The sequence below is a fragment of the Centropristis striata genome, chromosome 22 (genome assembly GCF_030273125.1).
Source record: "Centropristis striata isolate RG_2023a ecotype Rhode Island chromosome 22, C.striata_1.0, whole genome shotgun sequence".
Taxonomy (NCBI): domain Eukaryota; kingdom Metazoa; phylum Chordata; class Actinopteri; order Perciformes; family Serranidae; genus Centropristis; species Centropristis striata.
This window is the reverse complement of record NC_081538.1, coordinates 8,481,927-8,509,621: the sequence shown is the minus strand read 5'-3', so window position 1 is coordinate 8,509,621 and position 27,695 is coordinate 8,481,927. Positions and strand designations below refer to the sequence as shown.

General features: G+C 39.1%; 1 protein-coding gene across 2 annotated transcripts; it reads left to right on the top strand.

The window, feature by feature from the left end:
* Positions 1-27,336, top strand: caprin2 (caprin family member 2). 2 transcript variants are annotated; one of them, XM_059326198.1, is made up of 21 exons: positions 1-55; positions 168-421; positions 5,554-5,616; positions 5,717-5,803; positions 8,377-8,615; positions 12,726-12,808; positions 14,583-14,693; positions 14,789-14,823; positions 14,902-15,096; positions 16,552-16,593; positions 16,694-16,795; positions 16,891-17,002; positions 18,759-18,805; positions 18,895-19,002; positions 19,088-19,186; positions 19,288-19,428; positions 20,573-20,717; positions 20,820-20,996; positions 21,808-21,869; positions 23,828-23,882; positions 26,077-27,336. In XM_059326198.1, exons 1-21 carry the CDS (start codon positions 16-18, stop codon positions 26,646-26,648), a joined length of 2,769 nt encoding a protein of 922 aa, XP_059182181.1. In that variant the 5' UTR covers positions 1-15; the 3' UTR covers positions 26,649-27,336. The 2 variants fall into 2 exon arrangements, with proteins under 2 accessions (XP_059182181.1, XP_059182180.1); XM_059326197.1 differs by having other exon boundaries at positions 16,667-16,795.
* The last annotated feature ends 359 nt before the right edge of the window (positions 27,337-27,695 follow it).

The following is a 27,695-nucleotide window of genomic DNA, read 5'->3' as shown; positions in this document are numbered from 1 at the left end:
TGGCAGCTGGCCAAAATGGGCAGAGTCTCCATTTTGTTTGGAAAAACTCAGCTTGGTACCCAGCATTTTTTCCTCTGTTGCAAGTGCATGGCACAGAAAAAGCATGGCTCACAATCTGCATTTTTGACAAGCTTTCTGTGAAGTAAAACGTGTCCCTCCCCTTTCAGTGGAGCTGAAAATGGTGCAGCTGTCTCCTTCCCCAACCCTGGATTGTTCCCCTTTACCTCAAAGCTCAGAGGAGGGGGAGGAAGGACAGGAGGACCTGCTGATGGCTGATAGACTGAAGGTGGGCTCGCCTGGCAGTCTGAGCACCCTGCAGCTCGGCCTGGAGGCCTCCACCATCTACCATGGCTATGATGCCTATATAGAAGATGGTCTCATCTGCTTAAAGCACAAAGTTCGTAATTTGGAGAAAAAAAAGGTATGGTGATTATGGGGACAATGGATGGGTGGAGGCAGTAAGGTTATTATAGTTAACGAAAACTAACAAAATAACGAAAACTAAAATTGAAAAAACATTTTCGTTAACTGAAATAAAAATAAAAACGAGTTTGTTCAGAAACGATAACTAACTGAAACTGTATTTTGTGGTTATAAAACTAACTAAAATTATCATGAAAATGTCCTTAGTTTTCGTCTTTGTCAACTTTTTTCATACATAATTCAGTGTTTCTATTTCAACATGCAGGAACACATGGTAAATATGTTTACTGAGACTGGGATGTCTACACTCCAACCAAAATACAAAACACCCAGAACTGTAAGAGTTAATAACCTTATTGGGACTGAGATGGAAAAACCAAAGGAAATTAAGGCACATACCCATTACAAAAAACTAAAACTAACACTAAAACTAATAAAAACTAAACTAAAACTAGCAAACTCACTCTAAAAACTAACTAAAACTAACTGAATTTGAAAACAAAAATTCACAACGAAATTAAAACTAAAACTAATGAAAAATCCCAAACTATTATAACCTTGGGAGGCAGGTACATTTATTTATCGTTAAAGTTAAACACATAGTCGCATAAGTTAAAGGAAACCTACTAGGCACATGGGATGTTAGGAGGGACAGATTACAATAACAACCACAGAAGGAAAAACCTATACAGATGCATCTAAAAAAATTAGAATATCATGAAAAATTCAATATTTTTTGTCAATCATTTCAGAAACTAAAACTTGTATATTATATAGATTCTTTACGCGTAGAGTGAAATATTTCAAGCCTGTTTTTCTTGTAATTTTGATGATTCTGGCTTAGAGATAATGGAAACCCCAAACTCAGTGTCTCAGAAAATTAGAATATTGTGAAAAAGTTCAATATTGGAGTCTACAGTCAGTGGTGGTTTGGGGCCATGTCCTCTGCTGCTGTTGGTCCACTGTGTTTTCTGAAGTCCACAGTCAACATAGCAGCCATCTAGCAGGACATTTTAGAGTCTTCATGCTTCCACAAGCTCTTTGGAGATCCTGATTTCATTTTCCAGTAGGACTTGGCACCTGCCCACACTGGCAAAGGTACCAAAAACTGCTTCAATGACCATGGTGTTACTGGGCTGGACTGGCAAACATACTCTGCTGACCTGAACCTCATAGGAGTCTATGGGCTGTTAAGAGAGACACCAGACGCAGATGAGCTGAAGGCTGCTATAAAAGCAACATGGTGCCATAGGCTGATCTCCTCCATACCACCAAGTATTAATGCAGTAATTCATGCAAAAGGAGCCCAACCAAGCATTGGGCCTCATTCATGAAACGTGAGCAGAACGAATTTGTGTGTAAACCGTTCGCAGACGGAAATTTACGTGCATCTCCGCATTCATCAATATTTTAGTAGCTCCGATCTTTTCGTAGCTACTAACAAAATCTACACATGCTGCTGACCACACGTAGTGCTTGTGTAAATTTAAGAACGCATATAAATAATGCTCGTCACTGTTGGAAATTACAATTTTAATTCATAATGCGTTCTGTTATGTACACAATACGCAGATGCCTTTGAAACATGTGATATAAACATGACAAACGATTAAAAATATAACATATTTAGTTAAATTAGTTGGCAATTGGCGGGATTAAGATTCAGATTAAACTCATTATTGTGAATTATCTATGTAAATTGACTCAATAGATTACGCGTTATTTTCTACATGTTAAATGATGATAATACAAATATAGGCTAATAATAAAATCACAAAAAGGATGTAAACCATTACCATATCTGGATCAATTCTAATTAAACCTCCCACAGTATAAAAGGCCCTCAGTCCTAGTTAATGGTAACCATGGCTGAACTTGCACTTCTACATGATTTGGAGCAAGGCGCTATTTGGAGAGAGCGGTACTTCAGGGATCGGGCAGATCTGTTGGCTGAGAATGATGAATGGTTGATTAGTCGTTTCAGACCCGAGACCAATTCTGTTGCATTTATGCAACATTATGGAGCCTAATCTGACGAGGCCAACAAAACGCAGCCATGCCATCCCTGCACACCTACAAGTGCTGTCTGTGCTTGGCTTCCTAGCCACAGGGACGTTCCAGCGGGAGATAGGTCCGGCATTTCGCAACCATCCATGAGCCGCATCCTGCCTGCAGTTCTCAGAGGTATCATTAAATTAATGCCAGAGTATATCCAATTTCCATATGGCGCACAACGGCAGACAGAAGTAATGCAGGGGTTCAGTGCAGTTGCAAACATGCCAGGTGTTATCGGTGCCATAGACTGCACACACGTACGCATCAAGGCTCCATCCGGTGATGCATTTGCTTACATTAACCGGAAAAACTTTCATTCCGTGAATGTGCAACTGATCTGTGACGCAAAGTGTGTGTTGTTAAACGTTGTGGCACGGTGGCCCGGTGGGACGCATGACGCAGTCATCCTGCGTAATTGCGCAGTTGGCACGCGTTTGGAGGATGGAGCTGTGAGAGACGGCTGGCTCATTGGTAAGAATATAGCCTGCATAATCACATGTGTGTGTTATATATGGACTTACCCTTCTATATCCATAGGGGATAGGGGTTACCCACTGACGCCGTGGCTTATGACCCCACTGGCCAGCCCGCAGACACCACAGGAGCTGTCACACCACTACTAACAGATGAAAATAAACATTTTTTTTGGACTCCACTTCTCCCAAAATAATTTCAATCTCCGCTTCGGAAAAATTATTTTTTCTTTCTCGTTCTTTTTTTCTTTGTGCCATGACTGACAGGTCGACAGGATGCCTCTACACACCTCCTTATATGGTGGTCATTAGCAATTCATGGGCGGGGTTCATGCTAATTGCTGATTACCGGGAGCGCGCTGCCACCTTACGATGGATTGACGTTCATGATCATACACACGTGTTTACGATCAGATCTGAGTTTCCCGCGGCGTTCATGAATCCGGAGTAGGTTTTTAGTAGCGTAGGCTTTTATGTGCAAATCTACGCACAAATCTACTAACGTTTCATGAATGAGGCCCATTGAGTGTATAGAAATGAACATACTTCTCAGAAGCATGACATTTGTGTTTAAAATATCCTTTTTCTTTATTGATCCTATGTAATATTTTAATTTTCGGAGACACTGAGTTTTGGGTTTTCATTACCTGTAAGCCATAGTCATCAAAAGTACAAGAAATACAGGCTTGAAATATTTCTGTGTGTAATTAATCTATATGAGTTTCATTTTCTGAAATATTTGAAATAAAATATTGAACTTTTTCACAATATTCTAATTTTTTTGAGATGAGGGAAAAAGGACTAGGAGTTACAATTTGTTCTCTGTAGGGGCCCATTGTAACATCGGCCTGAAGGCATCAGAGAGAATTCTGTCGAAAGATGATCTTGTTGGCTGATATTACTAACGATAAATAATAATAATTTTTGCTTTCTCAGCCACCTGTTTCTCCCAAATTGCGCCCAAGTCCTTCTTCTGAGCTCAAATAATCTTGGAACACACTTTGACTATACGACTAAAAATGATATATAAATTATGTTTTCACAGACAACCCGTTAAACCAGCCAATAAAAAAAATTAAAAGGCTTTCAGTAATAGAATGGTACAGTGTAAGTCAACGATTGCAACATTTGTATTATGAATGGTGCTTGCTCTTGGTGTGTCTTTTTTTTTTTTTTTCTGGCTAAAATCAATGAGCAACTCTTGGTTTTTGTTACATTAAGATCCAAGGAATTACCATCACACCATTGTACAAACGAGCAGCAGGGGACATGGATCCAAACCACCTCTGACTGTAGACTCCAATATTTAACTTTTTCACAATATTTTTAATTTTCTGAGACTCTTTTTGGGTTTGCATTATCTCTAAGCCAGAATCATCAAAAGTACAAGAAAAACTGGCTATTATATAGATTCTTTACGCGTAGAGTGAAATATTTCAATACGAGTTTTAGTTTCTGAAATGATTGACAAAAATATTGAACTTTTTATATATATTCTAGGGCCTGACCATTCGTTGGTTTTAAATCTAAAATAAACTCAAACATTAGTTCACTATTTTGCAATCTCTTAAGTGTTGTATTTTAAAATTGTTTCGTGTTGTGTCTTACTGTGACTTTACTTTTGCTGTTGTTCTGTGTTGTATTCTGTTTTAAGAGTGTGAAACTTTGTTGGTACTGTTTGAAAGGCTTGTTTGCTTGTGTTGGATTTATGTTATTTGTTCCTGCCCAGGGACAACAGATGAAATTTAGCTCGTAGCTAATTCTGGTATGGCTGACAGCAGAGCCGGCCCAAGCCTCCATGGGGCCCTAAGCAGAATTCGATTTTGGGTCCCTCTATTTCTGCCATTTTAGTTTAATAATTTAATAATTGATTGTTGATCATTCACACACCTACTATAAACTCATTGCGGCTCTGTCAGTGTTGTTTACATGATCCTGTTGTCAGCCTGATACGTCTTTACACATTAATGGGGGTGGCCCAATGCAATAATAATACAAATAATACCAAAGAATAAATGATGTCCAGGATGTCACATAATATGGTTTTTAATCTCAAAATGTAGCACATTCAACGAGAAGAGCGAGCTAGGGTTGATTTACACATCGTTCCAAATGGTAATATATTATATTAAAAAAAACCTATATTATATATATTTTAGTAAAAGTTTCATCTGGTTTATTTATTTTGGCTTCAAAAAACTGCAACAGCAATGTGCAGCAAACAATTTGTGCAAACAACAAATCCCAAACTATATATAGTAGCCGGATTTGCAAAAACAACTAGCTAATTTACTATTAACAGCTACACAAATCTCTTTGATGAACAATCCATTACCAAGACAACATACCTTTATCTTGGCATTTTTAAATAAAATAAAAAATATTGTTTTGAATTGCTCTTGGGGGCCCTCTAGTGGCCACGGGGCCCTAAACAGTCGCTTAGTTTGCTTATGCCTTGGGCCGGCTCTGGCTGACAGCCATGCACTGTCCCTGTTAAATAAACAAATAAATGAAATGGTCTGAGACTCTGAAGAAGGGTCATGAGGGCAGTCGCATCAGAGAACTTTACAAGATTGCTCTAACTTTTCCTTTGTGCCCTCAGCTGAAACTGGAAGACTACAAGAAGAGGCTGGACTGGGGCGAGGGACTCAACAAGGATCAGATGGTAGGATAGTGTTGATGTCAAACAATATGACTTTATGCATGTAAATGTCTCGTGTTTGGGATCAGTGCTTAGGTTTTTTTCCAATTTCTTTGTTTTCCAGGCAGCTGTGGAAAAGTACGAGGAGGTGCTGCATAACCTGGCATTCGCACGGGAGCTCCATACAACTCTGGATGTCTTGACACAGAATGTAAGTCTTTGGTAATCTGACTACCACTCACTTTACACAATAACTACAATTATTGCCCTCGTCTTACAAAGCACCTTTTGCTTTAGTGCAGTGATCAACAACTGGCGGTCCGCGGGCCGAATCCAGCCCGCCGAACTGTCCAATCCGGCCCGTGACTGGATTCCAAAATTGTAAATCAAGGAGAAAATATCATGTGGTCTGCACTATTAACCCATTGAAACCTGGAAAGCGGATACGTCGTTTTGTAGTATTTGTATAAGCTCTCAAATACTTTTTGAATTTCATTTCTATCTGCTACAGAGGCTGAAAAATCTATTATTTAGTAAAAGCGTTGACACTTCTGTTGAATTTCCAGAAAAACTTCAGGTTTTAGGGGGTTATTTTAAAATCATCCAGAGGTTTTATAGGCAGTTTTAGGCGCCGAATCCGGCCCGCGAACTGTCCAATCCGGCCCGTGACTGGATTCCAAAATTGTAAATCAAGGAGAAAATATCATGTGGTCTGCACTATTAAAGCAACTGAAAACCGCAACGACAACTGAGACTCTTAACTATCAGTAATCCCCACCATATATGACTCTATTTAAATCAACATTTATTGTTTCACACAGTACTTGTTTTTGTTTGGGGTTTTTTTTAACGTAACTTTTCCTCATGCCATTACGTAACATGGTTGGTTTTTATTTCAAAGTCTCGACAACAAGCTTCAGACTAGACTTCTCGGTACAGGGAAAAAAAGGAAAACCAACTGGCATAACTTAAAATGGCATGGTATCAGAACAGAACAGGTCACAAATAATGATTGCACATCAAATAAAACGTGACTCATAAAGGCTAAAAATGCCTTCAGTTTTGTAATGACATGAAAAAATATAAACATTAAATAATTATGTTATGCCAAAATGTGTTTATTTTATTTGAGGGTCCGGCCCCCAGGGTGACTGTCCAGTAAAATGTATATATTTTTTATATATATATATTGCTCAGCAGCCAAAACACAGTCTCAGTTAGAGACTCTTAGACATATTTAGCTTTACACTGCAGATGTACTGTTTAACTAATGGTTGTGCTTTTTGAAAATTATTACAATATTTTTAAATAATGGCTTATTTAAATGGATGGTGTTGTTGCTTTGGACAGTGCTTTGGTGCCCACTTGTGGCACTAAAGTTAAATGGCATAATTTCACTTTTAAGAGAATAATTTGGATAGTTTAGCAATTGATCCCATACTAACTGAGCTCTGTGTGGCTCTCGGGTGTATTTTTCTGTGGCATTCTGGTCAACCCACTACTTGTGCTGAGCCAATCGACCACAGACTCTAGCTCCATAGATGAACAGACATGTATTCATGAGCAGAAAATTTACCAAATGACTGAATACTTATTTAAAATGTGGCCTTTTTTAATTAACCCTTTATCAGGCAAAGAACTATATTTGGTAACTTCAGGTAATATTTCGAGAAAAAAGTTGCAAATTTACTAGATTAAAGTGGCAAATCTGCGCAAAAAAAGTTGCAGATTTACCAGAAAAAAGTGGGAAAAAAATTTAACTTTTTTTCTCCCAGATTCACCACTGTAACCCTTAATAGGGCACTCATTGAAATAATTGCAAATTTAAAATTTCAACCCTAGAGAATATAGGAGGATATTGCATACTGCCAGAATGTGTGTGTGTGTAAAAAAAAAAAAAAAAAAAAAAAAAAAAACATACAAAAATAATATATTTTGAGAAAGTTTACGAGATTAAAGTGGCAAATCTACGAGAACAAAATGCGTAGATTTGAAGTGGTGAATATGGGAGGAAAAAAAGTTCCTTTTTTCCCCACTTTTTCCTCGTAAATCTGCAACTTTTTTCGCACAGATTTGCCACTTTAATCTAGTAAATTTGCATTTTTTTTCTCTAAATATTACCTGAAGTTACCAAATATAGTTCTTTGCCTGATAAAGGGTTAAAGCATTTTAAATACCAAAATATACATATTTTTTGTGTGATGCATTGATCATTATTGCCCACCATTCAATGTCACATGTCACACCGCTGCTCATTGAACTCCACTGGCTACCTGTTGCAGCATCAAATTCAAATCTCTAATGCTGCCTATAAAGTTGTCTCCGGTACTGCTCCTACCTACCTGAACGCCCTGATTCAGACATATGCTACCTCACGACCGCTGCGCTCTTCCAATGAACGGCGCCTGGCTCTGCCCCCCGTTGGTCCAAGGCAATCCAGACTCTTTGCACTTCTTGTTCCCCGCTGGTGGAACACACAACCGGTTCCTACCAGAGCAGGGGCGTCCCTCTCTACCTTTTTTTTTAAAAAAAAAACAAGAAAAAAAAAAACTCCTGGAGACCCAGCTCCTCAGAGAGCATCTTCTCTCCTAGCACCACACGATAATTCTACTCCTCAAAGAATTGTCACTAGCACTTATTGCTGCAATAATAGCTCTTACTGCACTATACCTTGATTGTTTTTATTCTTCCTGTAAGTCGCTTTGGATAGCGTCTGCTAAATGACTAAATGTAAATGTAATGCCATGTTTTCAAACTGGTCCTTGAAATGTTCTGCCACTGCAGTTACTGAAAGCCCAGAAGAAGGTAGTGAAGAAGGAACAGGTGATGAAAGTGGAGACTGAGAGGAGGCGTCTGAGCACCGTGCTGCAGGTCCAGCACCTCCTCCACAGCTTGCAGCAGGAGCACATCAGGAGAGAGCTGCTGGCTGGAAGCAACCAGGCGCCCCTCATCGCTAGCCAACAGCTGCATGGCCTGAGTCAACTTGCCTCCCTGCTGGGAGTCAACAGGGATTACAGACTGAGGTGAGTGTCAGCGTAGCACCCTGTGGCTCTCAGCACTTTATATTAGCTGCTAGACATTTTGCCAGTTGCAGCCAAGGTTATAATAGTTTTGGATTTCTCATTAGTTTTAATTTCGTTGTGAAATTTTGTTTTCAAATTAGTTAGTTTTCAATTACTTTTGAGAGTGAGTTTGCTAGTTTTAGTTTATTTTTTTTATTTTAGTTTGAATTTGGTTATTAGTTTTAGTGTTAGTTTTACTTTTTTGTCATGGGCTATTTGTTTGGTGCGAGATTCAAAGAGGTCATAATACATTTTGCCTTTATTTCCTTTGGCTTATCCATCTTAGCCCCAATAAGGTTGGGGCTAAAAATTAATATGTACACATGCATACAAATATACAAAAAGCATTTTAATATATGGAAGTATTGATGATTTAAGGTGTTTTCTCGCATGTAAAATAAAAGCATTTTATTTAAGCACAAACCCTACAGTATGCTTTGTATTGTTTTTTTGAAGGAGAATTGCATTTCATATACATTTTTAGACAACATTTTTTCACATTTAATGAACCCATCACAAGATGGGATAAGCCCACTAACTTTTTCTGCGCTACTTAAGTCAGAAAACAGAAATCCAACAAGACATTCAGACAAGTATTGATACTCCATATTGTTTTGGTTCTTTAACGATACGGTTAGCGCTTAATTTTTTTTATTTTTTATTTTTTAAATATAACTGCTGGTCCAGAAAGGGGCCTGCTTTGTCTGAACCAGCAGCTGGCTTTACAAAATAAAACAAACAAAAAAAACAATTAGCCATGTTTTAAGATGCACAGCAAATTAAGAAACGAGTACAGTCCATACATTTTTCTCATGTCCGTTCTCACAATGTGACGAGGCGTGAATTTACACGCCTATTTCAGTAAATCTGAAAATAAAAGAAAAAGAAAAATCAGCGCTGCTTTTCACCTCTTTTTGTGACTGTCGATTGATATTCTTCATAAAGCTCCTTCAGTGCTGCTTTTCACCACTTTTTGCAACATCTTATTGGCTGTTCCATGATCGATTAATACGGGCTGTTTATATACACTCGCTCACAATGATATAGTCTGGGTTGAGTTATCGTTGCCTAGACACGGCTGAGCGGCGTTAGTGGAACGGCTTTAGCCTCAAGTGAAAGTTGGTGTCAATTCTAACGAGGCTTTTTTAATCAAGTTGCGGTTTGTTTAGCCACGTTGATGGAACACCCCTCTGGTCCCAAAATCCAATTCCAAAGAAATTTTGAGAATTTCAAATTTTTGTACCTAAACACCAAAACATGGGGACTCTTTCTGGACTGGAAGATGCTGCACAGCAGTGGCAGTTCTAGACCAGTTTTACTGTGGGGGCCAAGCAGGGGCCAGTGTTTAATCAGAGGGGCACATTAAAAAACGGCAAAGATTATATTTTAGTATTCAAACCCTTTATTTTAGCTTATTTAAAAAATCTCATTTAAGTTTACTTGGAAGATATAAATACATTGATTGAAACAATGAGACTTACCATCAATAATAACTATTTTTGTTCGACAATGACATTTCTCATTTTCGTGCACAATTACTTTTTTTATTTTGAAAGCGCAGTACAGTGAGAATGATCTTTTTTATGTATATACACAAGCTTTTATTGCACAATTCAACTATTATACAATAAACACGTTCTGGGTTCCTTTTGTGTACAATGAGATATTGTTTGAACAAAAAATAGGTAAAAATTGTTCCGTCGTTCATTGTTAATTGTTCATTGTAAATTGATCATTTTATTATTAATTTGACACAGGGGCCACAGCAGGGGCCAAGGGCTTCTTCACAGGGGCAGTGGCCCCTGTAGGCCCCTGTGTAGAACCGCCACTGCTGCACAGAGCATTTAATATCTGCATTTTATATTCTTTCGGCACTAAATCAAAACTTAAGAGTTATTAGTACACAGTTGGGCTGTGCGCCGTAGAACACAAATTTTCTGTTTTGATTGCCGTTGCAGCTCATTATTTATTATTATTTATCATATATGCAGCCAGTTTCTGTTTCTCTCTTGCATGCTCACACAGTGGCTCAAACACACACCCTCAGACATCCCTGTTAGTCTGGTTAATATCGCAGGTTTTCAAATATCTGAGTAGCATTAAAATTGACAACAAAAACTACCATGGTTGCAGCAGATAAGACAAAAGGCAGAAAATTGTGTGTGAATTCCTGACTAAATATATTTCATCACTGCAACTAACTGCATTTCATATGCAAGTAAATATCATACTGATTTAATAATATAGTGAACTATTAATGTACATGATTTTGAGAGGAGGCTTATTTTAGAGCCAGCGTGGGTAAATGTTCAGGATCACACAACCTATATGCAGTAGTTCAGTTAAATAAAACTGTCCTTTGACGCTCACATTGGATAAGGAAAAACTTAAAAAAAAAAACAACTTGCATGATAGTAAAAGAGAAACCTCCAAGGAGAGCAATAGAAGGTGCTCCCTCCCAGGACACACAAACTTGCAGTAGATGTCATTGTACGGAACAGATCAACATAGTGAAATAACAATAGACTGAATGGAGGTGGGGTTGATGGGGGCAGAAAGAAGAAGAAGAGCAGCGACTGTCCCAACACAATATCTGTGACTTATGATGGTAGTACTGTTGGCGGTGAAAGTAATAGTAGCAGTATTAATAATAGAAAAAGATAATAAATAACGAGTTATATTAGAATCAGAATCACCTTTTATTGTCATTAACAAGTACTACACTGTAAAAAAGAGGGAAGAAAACAATAGCTACTCAATAAAATTGAGGCAACAGATTGCACACAATATTTATTAAATCTAACTACATTACAAGTTCAGTTAATAACAACTTAACAGGAAGTGCCTGTCAATTAAAAAACGGACTAATTCTATTGTGTTGGATTCATTCAAAATTCTCTTGATTTAGAATTACATACACATAAAGATTATATTTAATGTGATCAGAATAAGTAATATAAAAATGTTTGAGTTGGAATCTGTAGTTACTTAAACAACTGCCTCAAAATCAAGGACGCATTTATATTTAATACATTTTATCAAATATATTAAGTCAAGTGAAATGGCTACAGAATAATTTATTACAGTGTAGGACAACCAAATTAGCCATCAACCCGTCCAAACATATACTTAACATGCATACAATATGACAAAGGGGTGGACAGGACAGGGAGACGGGGGTGAAAGAAAAGAAATGCAGCATAATGAGAGGAGAGGGGAGGGAAAAATAAACATAAGCACATACTCAATACACTGCACAACATGAACAGTCTTATGACATGCCACAGAGGAGGGGAGAGCCAGCATAGGCAAGCAGCCATCCAGTCCTGCAGCTATTAAAGCGCTGGTCACAGCTGGGAATATAATATAGTAAAGTATTAGGCTACGGTCAGACTGCAGCCTGAAGTGACCCAAATCCGATTTTTTTCACCCCTATGCGACCTGCATCTGATCTTTTAATGACAGTCTGAGCGACACAGATCCGATTTTTTTCAAATGCGATCCGGGCCACTTGGATATGTGGTCCTAAAACCGATACATATCTGATCTTTTGGCATGCGACTCCAGTCTGAACGGCCAGGTCGCATTCATCATACATAGGCTTACTGCTCGCCGCCATGTGTTCCGTAAACACTGAGCACGCTCGCTGCGTGTGACGTCGTCGCGTCCTCCAATGCGCATGCGGGACACTTTTGGTACGTTTAAAGTTCACACTGGAGATCACATACAAGTCGCTTTTAATTGGAAATGTGAACGACCTTGCAAAAAAATCGGCAATTGAGCATTAAGCCCTGCTGTCTGAACGTAGCCTTAGTAGTAATGGCAATAATGGTGATAAAAATATAACCTGTAATAGAAGTCAAGCAGGACCACAGCAGCACCCAACGATGGCCCCTGGTAATAACTATGATGGAAGCAAATTAGTTCAAATTGTGGTCAAATGTTTTCATCCTGCATAAATTAAAGTTTGCAAGGCCTGAACTGGGCTCGATCATGGGACCTGTGAAGGCTCTGTGCTCCTCGCTCTAGCCCTCTTGATGACCTCTCGTCTGTCCTTATTGTGTGTTGTAGTTTAGCAGAGCAGATGGAGCAAGCAGCTCTGGCCTACTTGGACCTGCTAGAGGGGAAGGACAAGCCAGTGGTTGGTTCCACATGTGAGTAAAAAACTTTATTTGTATTTACAGTCTAAATACAATATATTCTGTCTGTTGCTGTGAATGGCTCTACTGATGGGAGCACATTGGCCAATTCAACCACAAATTGATCACAAATTCTTGGTGGAAATGCTGTGGAGGGCCCCTTATATTTGAACCTGATGATGCTTAAGATTAACAGGCACCAGCATACCAAACCACCAGTCTTGGGCATACTAAATATACTAAGCATAGCCTTTGTTTTCTTAGTCTGGACATCATATTTAACAGCGATTATTACTTTCAATTTGAGTTGTTACATTAACCCATAAGAACCCACGGTGACACGGGTGTCACAAACATTTTAAATGTTCTAGTAATGTTCATGTATGTTTTCTCAAGTACATAAGTGTTCTACAGCTACAGTAGCTTGTTAAGAAGCCGTCCAATGAGGCAGTGTTATTTATATTTATATTTATTGATTTATTATTATTTTGTTACTTAAAAACAAATCTGAAATGGAAATTGTTGTCTAACTGCACTATTAAAGTCACAATTATGATATATGTTATGGAGATGAAAACAAAAAGGCAAATGGTTATTTGTTTTTATTTATTATTGATTTATTATTATTTTGTAACTTAAAAAGAAATCTGAAAAATAATATGTTGTTAAACAGCACTATTGATGTCACGCTTTTTATATATGTTGTGGAGATGCAGAGAAAAAGGAAAATGTGTGTCTCTGTAAGCATAATGTGTCTAGTTTATTAATTTAAAAATAAGAAATATCATAAACATAAATACCATAAACGCCCAATGTAACATATATATGTCACATCACAGATCTTTGACATTTAGGGGTAGTATTTTTTTTTTTTTTAAACTTCATAAATGTGTTCTTTGTGGTCCACTTGGTCTGTGGTATACCCCCCATAATTTACCTTTAAGGATGACTGGGTCTGGGTTCTTATGGGTTAAAGCAGTAGTTCTCAACCTTTTTGAGTCGCGACCCCCAATTTAACATGCATGTTGTCCGCGACCCCCGCTCACTGAACAGAATCTCACAGTTCAGATCATACAAACTCAGTTGATACGACGAATTTTGGACAAATAATGAGGCAGACAACAACTAAAACATCTCTCTGACCAAAATGACCAAAAAATTACATAACATTAAGTAAAAAAGGACTCAAATTGACCACAAAATGACAACAAATGACCACAAAAAGACACAAATATACCAAAAAAGACACAAAATGACCAACAAAAGGAAACAAAATGACCAAAAAAGACACAAATTGCCAACAAAAATGATCAAAAAAAGACAAAATGACCAAAAAAGACACAAAATGACCAAAGCAAGACACAAAATGACAAAAAAAAAAAACCTCATGAAATGACCAAAAAGACTAAAACAAAAGGAACACATGAACACTTTAACACAGTGGAGACAGAGCTGACTTCCAAAATGATTTGGCGACCCCCAGGAAATCATCTCGCGACCCCAATTGGGGTCCCGACCCCAAGGTTGTGAATAGCTGGGTTAAAGAACTCTGTGCCACAATTTTCTTCCTGGGAAAGTAAAAGCCTGCAAGAAGAAGTGAAAGTTCTTGCCCGTCAGTCAACAACCCATTGTGATACTATGAGGTATTCCAATGTTACTGTCCTTCGCAAAGAGGTAAAGTTGATGCGGATTCTGTATCTGATCCTGGAATCTACCCCCAACTTGTAATGAAGTGTAATTTTCCTTAAGGTTCATGTGGAGTGGATTTTCCTTTACCTTATCTTTTCAGTTAAGCTGTTCAAAGAAGAGATCAGCAGGCTGTTGAATTGCAAGTACTTCAGTTGTCTTCCACCTCCACCCAACAAATCTTCAGAGGTGATAAGGTCCAACAGCAACAGCAGTAAGATGATTATGCGTACATATTTGCCAATATTGGTTGCTCTACTTTGTCTAGTATGAGTATGGTGATTTATTTATTTATTTTGCTTCCATCAGCCTCAAAGTCAAAACCAAATGAAGTTTCTACAGAGGTAAGACTAAAATCCATAGATCATCCAGATCATCATTGGATCATGCTTACCGTTTTTTTTTAATTGACTAATATACAGACTCCTCCCGCTCAGAAGTGGGATAGGGACTTCCAGAGCACAAGGGAGCGGGAGCCTCCTGACTCCTGGGACATGGAGTTCTCAGATGGACCTGCCTCACCCCAAGCTGCAGTACACAAACCATGGAGAGGAGCTGCCACTTTTATCCCCAAAGTCCCAGTCGCCACCAAAAAACAATACACTGACCTCAAACAGGTGAGCTATTAATAAACCCTGTTGTTGGTAGTTTTGATGGACAGAAAACATAAAGGGGAAGGGTTGCATGACCAATTGTTGAATGCACTTATTGTAAGTCGCTTTGGACAAAAGCGTCTGCTAAATGACATGTAATGTAATGTAATGTAAATACACCTGATTTTGACTTCCACAATGAAATGAACTTAAAGCCCAGGTGGAAGATTGACACTACTCTGTGCGCTGTACTCGGTGACGGTTCTAGACCAATTTTACTGTGGGGGCCAAGGAGGGGCCAGTGTTTAATCAGAGGGGCACATTAAAAATCGTCAGAAATGATATTTAAGCATTCAAAACCTTTATTTTAGCTATTTTAGCTAGTCTCATATTTGGAAGAACTACATTGATTGAAACACTGAGACTTACCAACATTAACAGTTTTTTTTTGTGCGACAATGACATTTCTCATTTTTGTGCACAACTGTCTTTTTTTATTTTGAAAGTGCAGTACAGTGAGAATGATCTTTATATTTAGCTTTTATTGCACAATTAAACTATTATACAATGTACACATTATGGGTTCTTTTTGTGTACAATGAGATATTGTTCCGTCGTTCATTGTTATAAATTGATCATTTTATTATTAATATGACACAGGGGCCACAGCAGGGGCCAAGGGCTTCTTCACAGGGGCAGTGGCCCCTGTGAAGAACCACCACTGGCTGTACTACCTGCTAAAGTATACATTCATCATTGTCATGTGTTCACATCCTGTTGGTTTAATTTGTAGGAGAGGCATAACAACAAACAACTTTCACCCAGGAGAACAGGGCTTGCGTCACATGTGAAAACACAGTTAACGATTTTTAATGTAAAGTTTTTTTTCCCTTAACTTACGGTAGTCCCATAACTGCTTCACACTTCTGGCATTTACATACATTGTCTTTCTGTTTAAACTGTCTTTTAAAATGCAGTTTTTTTGTTTTTTTTAATTTTAAAAGTTTTTTGAAGTGTGTGTGTGCTTTTTTTAGAATTTGACGTTAAATGCGAGTCACAATACGTATATATGTCGTAATGGGTGGTACTGACACGTGCGACGGTGTATCAGCGCAAAGTATGAAAAAATATATACTGTACCATTTATTTATTTATTTATTTATTTATTTTAAGTGCACAATTTAAAGTTGAAAGCTGGACTAAATTGTAGGGATGTTATGTTGGGCCCACATAATAATTAATTAATCAAATCAAACTTTATTTATATAGCGCTTTTCATACATAAAAATGCAACACAAAGTGCTTTACAAAAAAATAAAAATGACAAAACCCACCCCTCCTTCCCCCACATACACATCTGTAGGTATACATACACAAACATGCACACACATGCATTTAGTCATGCACGCACACAAACACACACTCAGACTCACACACAGCACATATTGATTGACAATTAATACGTGATCATTTCCTCAGAGAAAAGAGAGGAGGGCCAAAGGAGAGCAACATGCCAAGTTGGTGAGTATAAAACAGCTCGACATGTACAGACATCTTTACTGTAAAAAATGTCAAACTGTCCTTTTTCCAACAGGCAGTTTACATGGATATGCCTGTGGAGGTTTTCAACTCTCCATGTGCCTTACCCAAAGACCCTGTCCTGAGGAAGCAGCACCTAGAAGACCTTATGACCGAGATCCATGGCTCCTTCAGTTTTATGCAGGTGGAGTCTGGCTGTTGGCCCAGCCATGGAAATCTCATTAATTAACCATGTTGAAGATGTTTTGAAGAGTTGTAAAATGATCCTGTCCTCTTCAGGACTCTCTTCTGGATGGTGAGATCTCCCCCACTAATGGCCACGCCAAACTAAAGAGACGGCCGTCTGGATCTCCGATTTCTTCTGGTAACTTGGAACAAGTCAACAAGCTTTGTAATTTGACATGAAAATCACAACTCTGGTCCACTCACTACCTATTTGCAAGCTTTAAACCATATTGCATGGTCTTCTTCAGTCAAGTTTGGACATCATGCTCATCATAGAAATTGTTTTTAAATGGTTGTCCACCATTGGCATTTGAGATCCATTTCCACGATAAACGAGATCCACTAGAAGAGCATGGATAGATGATAAAGATTGTAATGTTAACAGCTATGATTTGCATCCGTTCCAAAATGTAATGATTTCTGCCTTTACCCATACTACACCATAGCCTGGCTAACACCAGACTAATCACAAATAAGATTAGTCTGGAAACCAGCCATTCATTTCTCCGTAGAGGAGGCGTGATTTACGATCCTCCGGAGCCGTTTATTGGGCGCTACGAATGTCTATCAAAAGCGTCTGTAGGTAGCTCTTAGCCAATCAGATCAGTTATACCAGATGACGTATGTACAGCGACAGAAATTGATGTTTGTTGTGTCTGTGAGAGAGTGTTGCTTGCTGCTTTGCTTCTCCAGTTCTTGCTTTCTGCAAGATTATTTATTTTCACGCCTTATTCCCCCTCATGTCATTCAGCCACACACATCCACTGATTTTATGGGCAATAAACAAGCTGCTGCTTGGGTTTTGCTGCGGTTTTGCTAAACCCCATTAGCGTAGCCACTAACGGGGCTAGTTGGTAGATTAGTGTTTAGCCAAATACTGTTGGAAGCAAGGCTAAAACATCCTTTTTGGTGGTGATAAAGGAGTGTAAAGCCAAATGTTGTTCTTCTTTTAAAATAAACTTTCGCTCTAAACTATCAAGAACATTGTCTACAGCTGGATCCAAAGAGAGCTTCGCGTCTGCTGCAGCCATGTTGGATCTGTAAGCTAACTACAAGCTTCCGTCTGTCGAATAGTACGCGTCATCGTCTTGCCCTCCCTCCCCGTTCTGTGATTGGATACCAAAAGCAGCGCTAAGAATCGGCCATGGACACCATGCCGCCTCGCAGTTCGAAACAAAAATTGTAGCACGGTTAACATAATGGCAATGTCAACATGCTTGTGTTTGGTAGGTATGAGGTATGCTGGCATACCTATGTTAGCATTTAGCTTAAAGCACTGTTGGTATTGAGCTGCTAGCGGGGCTGTAAACCCTTCGGTTGCACTCAGAACAAAGGTGTAGAACATCATTTTTTTACTATCTGTCTTCTTTTCCGAACCAATTTTCCTTGAAACTAATGGAAAACGTCATGAAGTACAAGAAAAGATGTGAAGGGGAATTCATATGGACACAGTGCCAAGAGAATCAGACTGCACTTGAACTCGGCTCTGTAATTATGTGGCCGCAGATGTTATCAGCCTCAGTCTGCTGTGGTGAAATTACAGTGTTCCCAAGATGTGGATGGATACTGCAAGGGAATTGAGGGACGGCATTAATTCCATTTAGTAAATGGTATTCGATTGTTCCCATATGCTAAAGGACGCAAGAAAGAAAGCATGGAAGGACCTTTTCCTTAGCATTTAGGGAATTTGACCAACTTACGGCTTCCACTCCACTCACTAAACTTGACTAGAAAAAATCTGGAGCAAAAAAGACTATTAGACTGGCAGCTGTAATCTTCTTCCTTCTTCTCATCAAAACGCCAATTTATTTGCGTAAAAAACACTGGAGATTAACATATTTTGTAATAAAATAAAATGTATATGAATTTTTGACTTGTGCAACTTGATCATTCATATTTGTTTAATTTTTTCTTAACTCAAGGTGACGCAGATTTAAGAAGCCCAGATGTCCTGCCCAAAGCAACGCATGTAAGCTGTCATTTTTATGTAATAAGTCAGTAATGATGAAAATTTAAATAATTTAGACATGTCATCACTTCATTCTCATTCGCACTCAGTCCACACCGCTGTCTGCCATGTGCGTGGAACGTAAAGACAGTCTGACAAATGGGGATCAGTCCCTGGAAACTTGTGACCTGAAGCTTTCTTCAAACAACCTGGCTCATGTAAGAAGTGGCATATTGGCTATTAGATGCAACATAATTTTATCCTATTTATTTCTAAGTGGTTAAAGCGGTCTTGTCTCTGCAGGAGCCACTGCAGTTGGCCGAAAGAGAAATGTTTCCTTCGCCACCTCTGTACCGCAGGCAGTCGATCATCTCTGCCAGTCAGGAGAAGAGCCATCCCTGTGTATATAAGCAGTTTTGACCGCATCATCAAACTGAATAATTATGATGTAAAGTGTGTATGATTTTTAATTTAACTTTTAACCTTTCTTGGGTTTTCCACAGACACCAGTATCTGCATCCAGAAAGCATTCCCCCTGTAATGGGATGGAATCTTGCACCACCTCCACCCCCAAGGAGCGTGCTTTCTCTACACCACCCACCAGGCGAAATCTGACATCAGCACAGTTTCAGAACATACAGTCAGTAAGTTTTACCAAAAGCTCAATTTTTGTGGGGTTTATGCCATCAAGTCCCAGAAGTCTTGTTCCTGTTTATTCTTTTTGCATTTCGAAGCACTACTTACAACCTGGTTATGTTCCACCAACGCGAAATGCGAATACTGGAAATTTTCTCCCGGCCTTAAGATTTTGATCAGCAGTGTATATAAATTGCCTTGTCATGGTGATGATACATCCCAGGTCAAGGGAAGTATGTCCAATGCACTCGAGGGATTTCCACAGTGTGCAAGGTGTGTTCTGGGAGAGTCAGGAGTCTCCTTTCCATGGTCTGGATTTCTGGCCCAACATTATCACGTAAAGAAGCATTTGTGTGTCCGTAATTTGTACCCCATTTGGCCTTAACCATAGACTGTATATAAATAATGGACGTAGTCACCGTGACGTCACCCATTGGTTTGTGGACTGCCCATTGGAAGCCTCGAGTTCATCGTTATACTTGTTGCCATCTTGCGTCGCCATCTTGTTTCCGATATGCGGAGCAGACCATATTTGGACTGTGGAGGAGCGAGAGGGATCTGACGACACTGACTACACGCCTCTCTACACCGGCAACCCGACTGAGAGAAGCCGCTGCTAATTCATGTTAGCATTAATTGGAGCATTAACTGGATGTTAGTTTTGGCTAGCAAAAAAACAAAAACAAAATGTATCTTTCTTACCTCAGAAAACTGAGCAGCGACTCCTTGGAGTGTCTGTTAGTCCAACCAAACACTGAACAAGACATTTTTTAAGTCAAGATGTAACATAATACACTTTATACTCGGGCAAATTTAGTTCTCTTTGGAAACCCAGGAGGCAATCTGAGTTGTTATCTGACTATGTGCAAATCTGTTACTCCAGTCCACAAGGTGGCAGTAATGCCCACTTATGCTGTTTGGCAATGGCTTAGCATTGCCTGAAGACAAATAACTTTTTGCTAATACACAAAGGACTCTTGATCAAATTTCAGTCGATCTGTAATACTACATTATTGTATTTTCACTTGTCTATTTTAATATTGGCTATCTGATTTGCCCAAGGCAAAGTGTAAATGGTAGTGGCCACCAAATGTGTCTGTGTAAATGTTAATTCATCCAGCTTCATCTGTGCACATTTTCTTCTCACTGTAGGTCTTCAAGATGAAAGCCCCCTTACCTCAGAAAGGGGAAATAAAATACAAACCGGATTCTGAGGTTTTCATTGAGCCCAGGTACAGCACTGCTAGTACCCAAACACCACCTGAGTTTGCTCCTTCTGAAGATGAACCACAGCCTGGTATGTTGCTCAAATGTTTGTTCCTAAACGCTCAACCGGCATGGGCTGAATAGTCAAAACCAAAATTTCTGAGATCCATTTCCTGCTGCATCATCTCTCTAGTTTACCAGTCAGATAATATGATGGGTAACGGTGGACAAATATTGCTGTCCCCTGGCCAGTCAAGTGGAGGCAGGGGTCGTTCTGGCCAGTCATACTACACCAGGGGATCTTTGAGAGGTATGGCACGTGGTGGCAAAGGACTGGCACAAACATTTCGCTCTCCTGGTTGGCATCAAGGTATCTATCCTCAGCTTTCCTTCTCCTCTTTTGGTGTTTTCACGACTTCTGCATTTCCCTCCAATAGTTTTGCTATATAACTGTTCAGGCTATGGTGTTGTAGGGTAGCCTTGTCACATCCTGTTTAACCCTTTATCAGGCAAAGAACTATATTTGGTAACTTCAGGTAATATTTCGAGAAAAATGTTGCAAATTGACTAGATTAAAGTGGCAAATCGACAAGAAAAAAGTCACAGATTTAAGAGATTTAAAGTGGCAAATCTGTGCGAAAAAAGTCGCAGATTTACGAGAAAAAAGTGAGAAAAAAGCTACTTTTTTTCCCCCAGATTCACCACTTTAACCCTTAATAGGACACTCATTGAAATACTTGCAAATTCCAAATTTTAACCCTAGAGAATATTGGAGGATATTACATACTGCTAGAATGTGTAAAAAAAACCCAAACATACGAAAGTAATATTTTGAGAAAAAAGATTACGAGATTAAAGTGGCAAATCTACAAGAATAAAATGCACAGATTTATGAGATTTAAAGTGGTGAATCTGTGAGAAAAAAAGTTGCTTTTTTCACACTTTTTTCTCATAAATCTGCGACTTTTTTCAGACAGATTTGCCACTTTAAATCTCTTAAATCTGCGACTATTTTTCTTTTAGATTTGCCACTTTAATCTAGTAAATTTGCAACCTTTTTTCTCGAAATATTACCTGAAGTTCCCAAATATAGTTTTTTGCCTGATAAAGGGTTAAAGCTTGAACTTAAATGGATCTGATTGAGGTAGTTTTGAAGCTCACTGCTGATTTCTAATTGTTAGGTGGAACCTACATTCCCCAGGCTCATCTAAGGGACTCTGGCCCGATCCTCTACACTACTAGAGTAAGTCAATCATGGTTTGTTTTTTTCTATGCATTGAACATGGCTCTTGGTATTCAGCAAGGACTTTGACTGTGCACGGTGACTTGAATTCTTTAAAGTGGGCTTTGGTTATAAATCAAAGAGGCTAGCATGGGGAATCCAGTCAGACATTAGAAAGGGTTTTTCCACTACAGCCTAATACCTGGAATGAGGCGGGTCTCACTCGACGAAACGCCCCTAATTTGAATATGAGCCATCCGGAGCGGCCTTTTGACGGGACTTTTTCTGTCCCTGTCGAAGAGGCATTTTTTTTTTTTTTTTTTTTTTTTTTTGGTTGGATAGAACGCTAAGCAGGATGTGAAGTAGTACTCGACTCCACAACAACACGAACCATTTGTACAAGCCGGCGAAGCAGTGTTGCCAACTTACCGACTTTGTTGCAATATTTAGCAACTTTTCAGACCCCCTTAGCACTATTTTTCCAAAAAGCAACAGACGACAAATACAGAGGTTTTTTCTGGTGTTATTGGAGACTTTTAGAGGCTGGTTCTTACTCCTCTTAAGTAAGATGCCAGCAACACCAATAAGTTTATAAGGTAAAACATTTTATAGACATTGTCTTTTTTTCTGTACAGTTTTCAATTGAATATGTCAAAAATGATGCAAATGCTCGCATTCTGTATAATTGGATTCACAATAGCCAACTTTTTGGAAAAGTTGTACACCGAAAGCTGTGAATGTATCGCAACTGAGGCTTGCTGCCATACAGATTAGTGCCCACTTCCTGTTTTTATCCTGTTCATAGTTCCATATTTTATGAATGAAAAGACAATTCTGATTTATTTCAACTTTCCTATTCCTTTCTGTACTAACGACCTTGTTCTCACTGAATTTATTGCAAAGATCAGGAGTGTGTGGCATGACAACATACCCAAAGTTGACAGGGACATTGGTATAAATCTGCGAAACCTGAGAAAAATGACGGCAAATGGGAAAATTAGAATCCAAACTGACCACTGAACACATCAATCAGTTCCCTCTTCAACTGGCAATACCTGTCTGCAAACAGGTTCATTATGCATTAAAAGATTATAAGCAACATAATAAAGTTATAAACAAAATCTGGCTGAATTGACTGAACAATCTGTTCGATCATCTGATTTGCCTTTTCACCTTTTTACGTTACCTTTTTCCTACATCTCTTAGCAAGTACATTTGGTCAATTCAGGGTTGTTTTTAAGCAATTCAATTGGGCCTATTTTAATCTTTTTTTGTTGTTGTTGCCATTAATAATTATTGTTGAACTATCAAAACTATTTTTGGACCTCAGCTTCAACCAACAAGAGCTATGTTCCTACTAAAGCACAAGTATATCAAGTAGATGAGCATCCTATAGACCATAGTCTTTTTTTGGTCATTTTGTGTCTTTTTTTTGGTAATTTTGTGGCTTTTATTGGTCATTTTGTGTCTTTTTGATCATTTTGTGGTCGATTTGTCTTTTTTTTGGTCATTTTGTTTCCTTTTTGGTCAATTTGTGTCTTTTTTTGGGCCATTTTGTGTCTTTTTGTGGTCAATTTGAGTCCTTTTTTGCATTTTTTATGTAATTTTTTGGTCATTTCGTGTCTTTTCTGACAAATCCCAAAGTAGCACAGACAGGGAGATGTTTTAGTTGTTGTCTGCTTCATTATTTGTCCAAAAATCGTCAAATTCGTCGTATCAACTGAGTTTGTATGATCTGAACTGTGCGCATGAGATTCTGTTCAGTGAGTGGGGGTCGCGGACAACATGCATGTCAAATTGGGGGTCGTCACTCAAAAAGGTTGAGAACCACTGCTATAGACAACCAAAAGCTATCAAGCAAACTGTTCACAAAAGAAATGGAAGCACAAACCAGTATGCTGGCAGCCCTATGTTACAGTCCACTGCTGTCTTACTACTTGGTCTGTTGTTTAAATTGCTCCTCTGTGGTATTTTCTCAGGACTCTGGATATCAACACAGCTACAGACATGGCCGAGGGAGACATAACTCAAGTGGTAAGAACGCAAATTTCTCTCTGGATAGCGACCCATCTCTCAGAAGAGCTTTTGTCACAAACATTTTCTAACATTCTTCTGTATAGGGCAGTAGCTGGAATGGATGAGTATTAGAATTGTATTGATATGACTATTACCCTTATGAGTGCTACCCATTTCTCTGCTAATGCTATTGTTTCCTATGGGGGATAACAACTTGTATATGCTTCATTGTCAGTGAGTATCAAAAAATTAGCTGTTTGACTTTCAATACCCTGTCCCAGTAACTTTAGTGTAATGTTCTTGGCGTAAAATCTGGAGTAAAATTGCCATTTATGCCTCCAATTAAACACTTATATGGTCATCAAAGTCCCAGAGGAAACCGTGACTGCATTCATAGAAACGCCCATTAGACTCATGGGTTGCTGTATTACTTCAAAGAATTTGTATGGAAGTAAAAAATATTGATTATATATTTATAGAGGTTAATTTAGACGCGTTTTGAAGTATGAAACTGCTAAATCTCCTTTTTAAAAAAAAAAAAAAAAAAAAAAAAAATTGAATTCAGTGGCTCAGTAAACTAGCCTGAGATGCTACCTTAAACTAAAATGTCATCCATTTTTCAGTACCAAAATGGACATGATTGATGTAGATCTCCACAAAATGACAGTTAATGTTTGTAGCCAGAAACGTATCACATTTTATTTTAAGAAAGCTTGGATGACATATTTTTAGTATTATACTCTAGCTTTTGCATAACACCTTTGGTGGTTTTCAGACCTTTGATTTGTTATCTGCTTGTATAATGGGCTGTAAAGCAACTGTTAAGTGCACTAGGAGCCATTTGGCCCAAACTTGTGGTGTATGCATTGTAGTTGGTTCAGATCAACACTGAGTCACTTTCAGTGCTGCCATTTCTTTTCCAATGAAAGTAGCTAGCACTAGCTCCTAAAGACTCCAGATGATGCCACTCTTGCACTCATTTGCATTTGGGGGAGGTCTCTGCATCAGTTAAGCACTTGTGTCATCTCGTAAATTATGCATGAATAGATCTTTCACTTATGGTCAAAGAGCAGCTCTAAAATGGTTGATAAACACATTACATTTCTGATAAATTTGACTTAAAATAAAGGTTTCCCTGTTGCCTGCAGCTCTTCATCCAACATCTTTCTACTCTTAGCTTACTTTAATTTGGTGAATACACAATTTATCTACGATATACTGTTTATATACTGTTACCCATTTTTGTCACTTTGTTAGGAAGTCACTAAGGGATTCTGAAATGCCACTAAGGCTACGTTTACATGATGACGGTCTGAACAGAAGAGAAGGCGTCAGAAGACGCAAAAGTGGTGTCACGTCTTCACTTTTTATTCCGCGTTTAGACGAGTGTTTTGTGCATGCCAGGCGGCATCACTTAAAGCGATAAGAGCATCTTTGGGCATACGGATGTTTTCACACCACGCATTTTCATCAGCTACTCCTTCCACAAAGTTATCCACCATCCACTAGATCTCCCAGGTCTCGTCCAAAGCCGTCTGGCTCGCCTCCGACCAATCGGTGCATCCAAAATGTGATAGAGGTAATTACAGATCCTTCTCTGTTCAGTAATACTATCTGTACATATCCTGTACATTTGGTGGAAAGACTCCTGTAAGTTTATTCGAGCTGCCAGAGCAGCTTGAAGGTCCGACGCATGGAAATAATCCCACATGTTTGTTTTTTTTTCCTGTACTGGAGCATGTATGTGACGTAAACACATACGTGACGTGAGCAGATCTGAGCAGAGTTTTGCGTCTTGTCAGTGTAGACGGACACGCTACGTCGGAGCATATTCAAGTTTTCCAGTCTGAAGGGTGGTTTCAGATTTTTACGTTTTTAAGCTCCAAAAACGCCGTCACTGTCTAAACGAAAGGCACTTCCGATAAAATATTTTGACGTTTTTACCCGTAAGCGTCCTCGTGTAAACGGGGCCTAAATCTTGTAAGAATGTCACCAAGTTGGCAGCGCTGGTCACATTCAACCCTCCAACTATTGCTCCAGAATTTATGACTGGATTGAGACCTTTACTTGAAAGGGTCTTGGGAAAGGTTGTTTTGGCCAACAGTCTGAGCAGATATGAACCCAGCAATCTCACCAAGGGGGAAAACAATGTCAATTTCAACCACAGTCCAACATGTTCATTCTTAACCTGCTTTTTGTCTTCACTTTGCAGCAGCCTGGAGTGACTCTTCCCAGGTGAGCACCCCAGATCGTGAGGGAGTGTTTACAATTGTAGACTCAGGTCATGGAGACTCCCTTTCGGTCTCCACCGTGGAGGTCCCTCTAACTCCTCATGCCCACCAACACCCCCTGCTGCCCATGCAACTCTACCCGCTCACCCAACCACTGCGAGTGGCCTTCAACGCAACTCGCACTGCCAACTTCGCCCCAGGCAACCTGGACCAGCCCATTGTGTTCGACCAGCTGCACAGCAACTTGGGTGAGATGTACGACTCTCACATTGGCCGCTTTACCTGCCCCGTCAATGGAACATACGTCTTCATCTTCCACATCCTGAAGCTAGCCATCAACGTCCCCCTCTACATTAACCTCATGTGCAATGAAGAAGTAATGGTGTCGGCGTACGCCAACGATGGAGCACCAGATCATGAGACAGCCAGCAACCATGCCATCCTGCCTCTTTTCCAAGGGGATCAGGTGTGGCTTCGGTTGCATCGTGGTGCCATCTATGGCAGTACCTGGAAGTACAGCACCTTCTCTGGCTTCTTGCTGTACCAGGATTGAAAGAAGAGCTCTGGTTGTTTGATAAAAGTTCAGTGTGTGAACTGTTTGCCTTGTACTAAAAGGTGATTAAACTGGCATTTTTTCCCAGCATAAAGCCATTCATGACACGACGTGCATTAGTGGCAAAATGGTATGATCCATGCTCACAACCATTATCTATATGTGAAATGATGATTGTGGCTACTTGAAATAAACAAAATTAAATTATAAATAAATAAATAAAATAAATAAACAAAATTCTCATCAATGCATTGCTCATGATGGTGGTGCTCTCTGTGGCTAACAGTAGTACAACTAATAGCATGTCATTTTGCTGTATATCAACCTGGAGCATATCACCTGCTCAGCCCAAAGTTCACTAATTTCGGTGAGAACTCTGATGCACTGTTATGAATGTGTGCCTTTGTTTCCTAAGTGTCTTTGGATGACTGTCCAGATGTTAAATAGCTAATGAGCTGTATCACTGACTTAATTATGACTGACTCCTATCAGCACGTCACTTGTTGCTGGACTCCTATGCATTCATTCTCGCCTTTCTTTATGTGACAGACTGTGGATGGAAAGATGATGTTCTTGGTGGTGGGTATGGTGTTGAACACTTTTTTTTCCAAATTGTTGCACTGACCAACTACTTTGAAGAGATGAAAGTGGTTCCTTGATGTGCTTGAATAAAAGATAAGCAGAGACATTTGGGTGCTTAATCTGTTTAATTTATTTTTTTGAATGCCTCAACTGCGACAATTGTGGCTGGAGTCAGGTTGTACATTTGTCTGTCCATCCCAATTCTTGTGTACACGATATCTCAGGAATGCCTGGAGATAATTTCTTCAAACTTAACCTAGACTTCCACTTAGACTCAAGGAAGAAAGGTTAAGGTCACAAATCTTGCGTCTATCCCATTCTCTCGACTGCAATAAATCAGGAAGATCTCTAAGGAATTTCTAAAATTTGTCACAAACACCCACTTAGACTCAAAGATGAACTAATACGATTTTGGAGCTCAAAGGTTATAGTATCTAACTTTACAAAATACATTTTGGCATGTTA

Coding starts and splice junctions, on each gene's coding strand:
- caprin2 (XM_059326197.1), top strand. CDS start 16: ATGGGCAGAGTCTCCATTTTGTTTGGAAAAACTCAGCTTG. Junction 422..5,553: donor GTAATTTGGAGAAAAAAAAG/GTATGGTGATTA, acceptor TTGTGCCCTCAG/CTGAAACTGGAAGACTACAA. Junction 19,187..19,287: donor AGGAGAAGAGCCATCCCTGT/GTATATAAGCAG, acceptor GGTTTTCCACAG/ACACCAGTATCTGCATCCAG.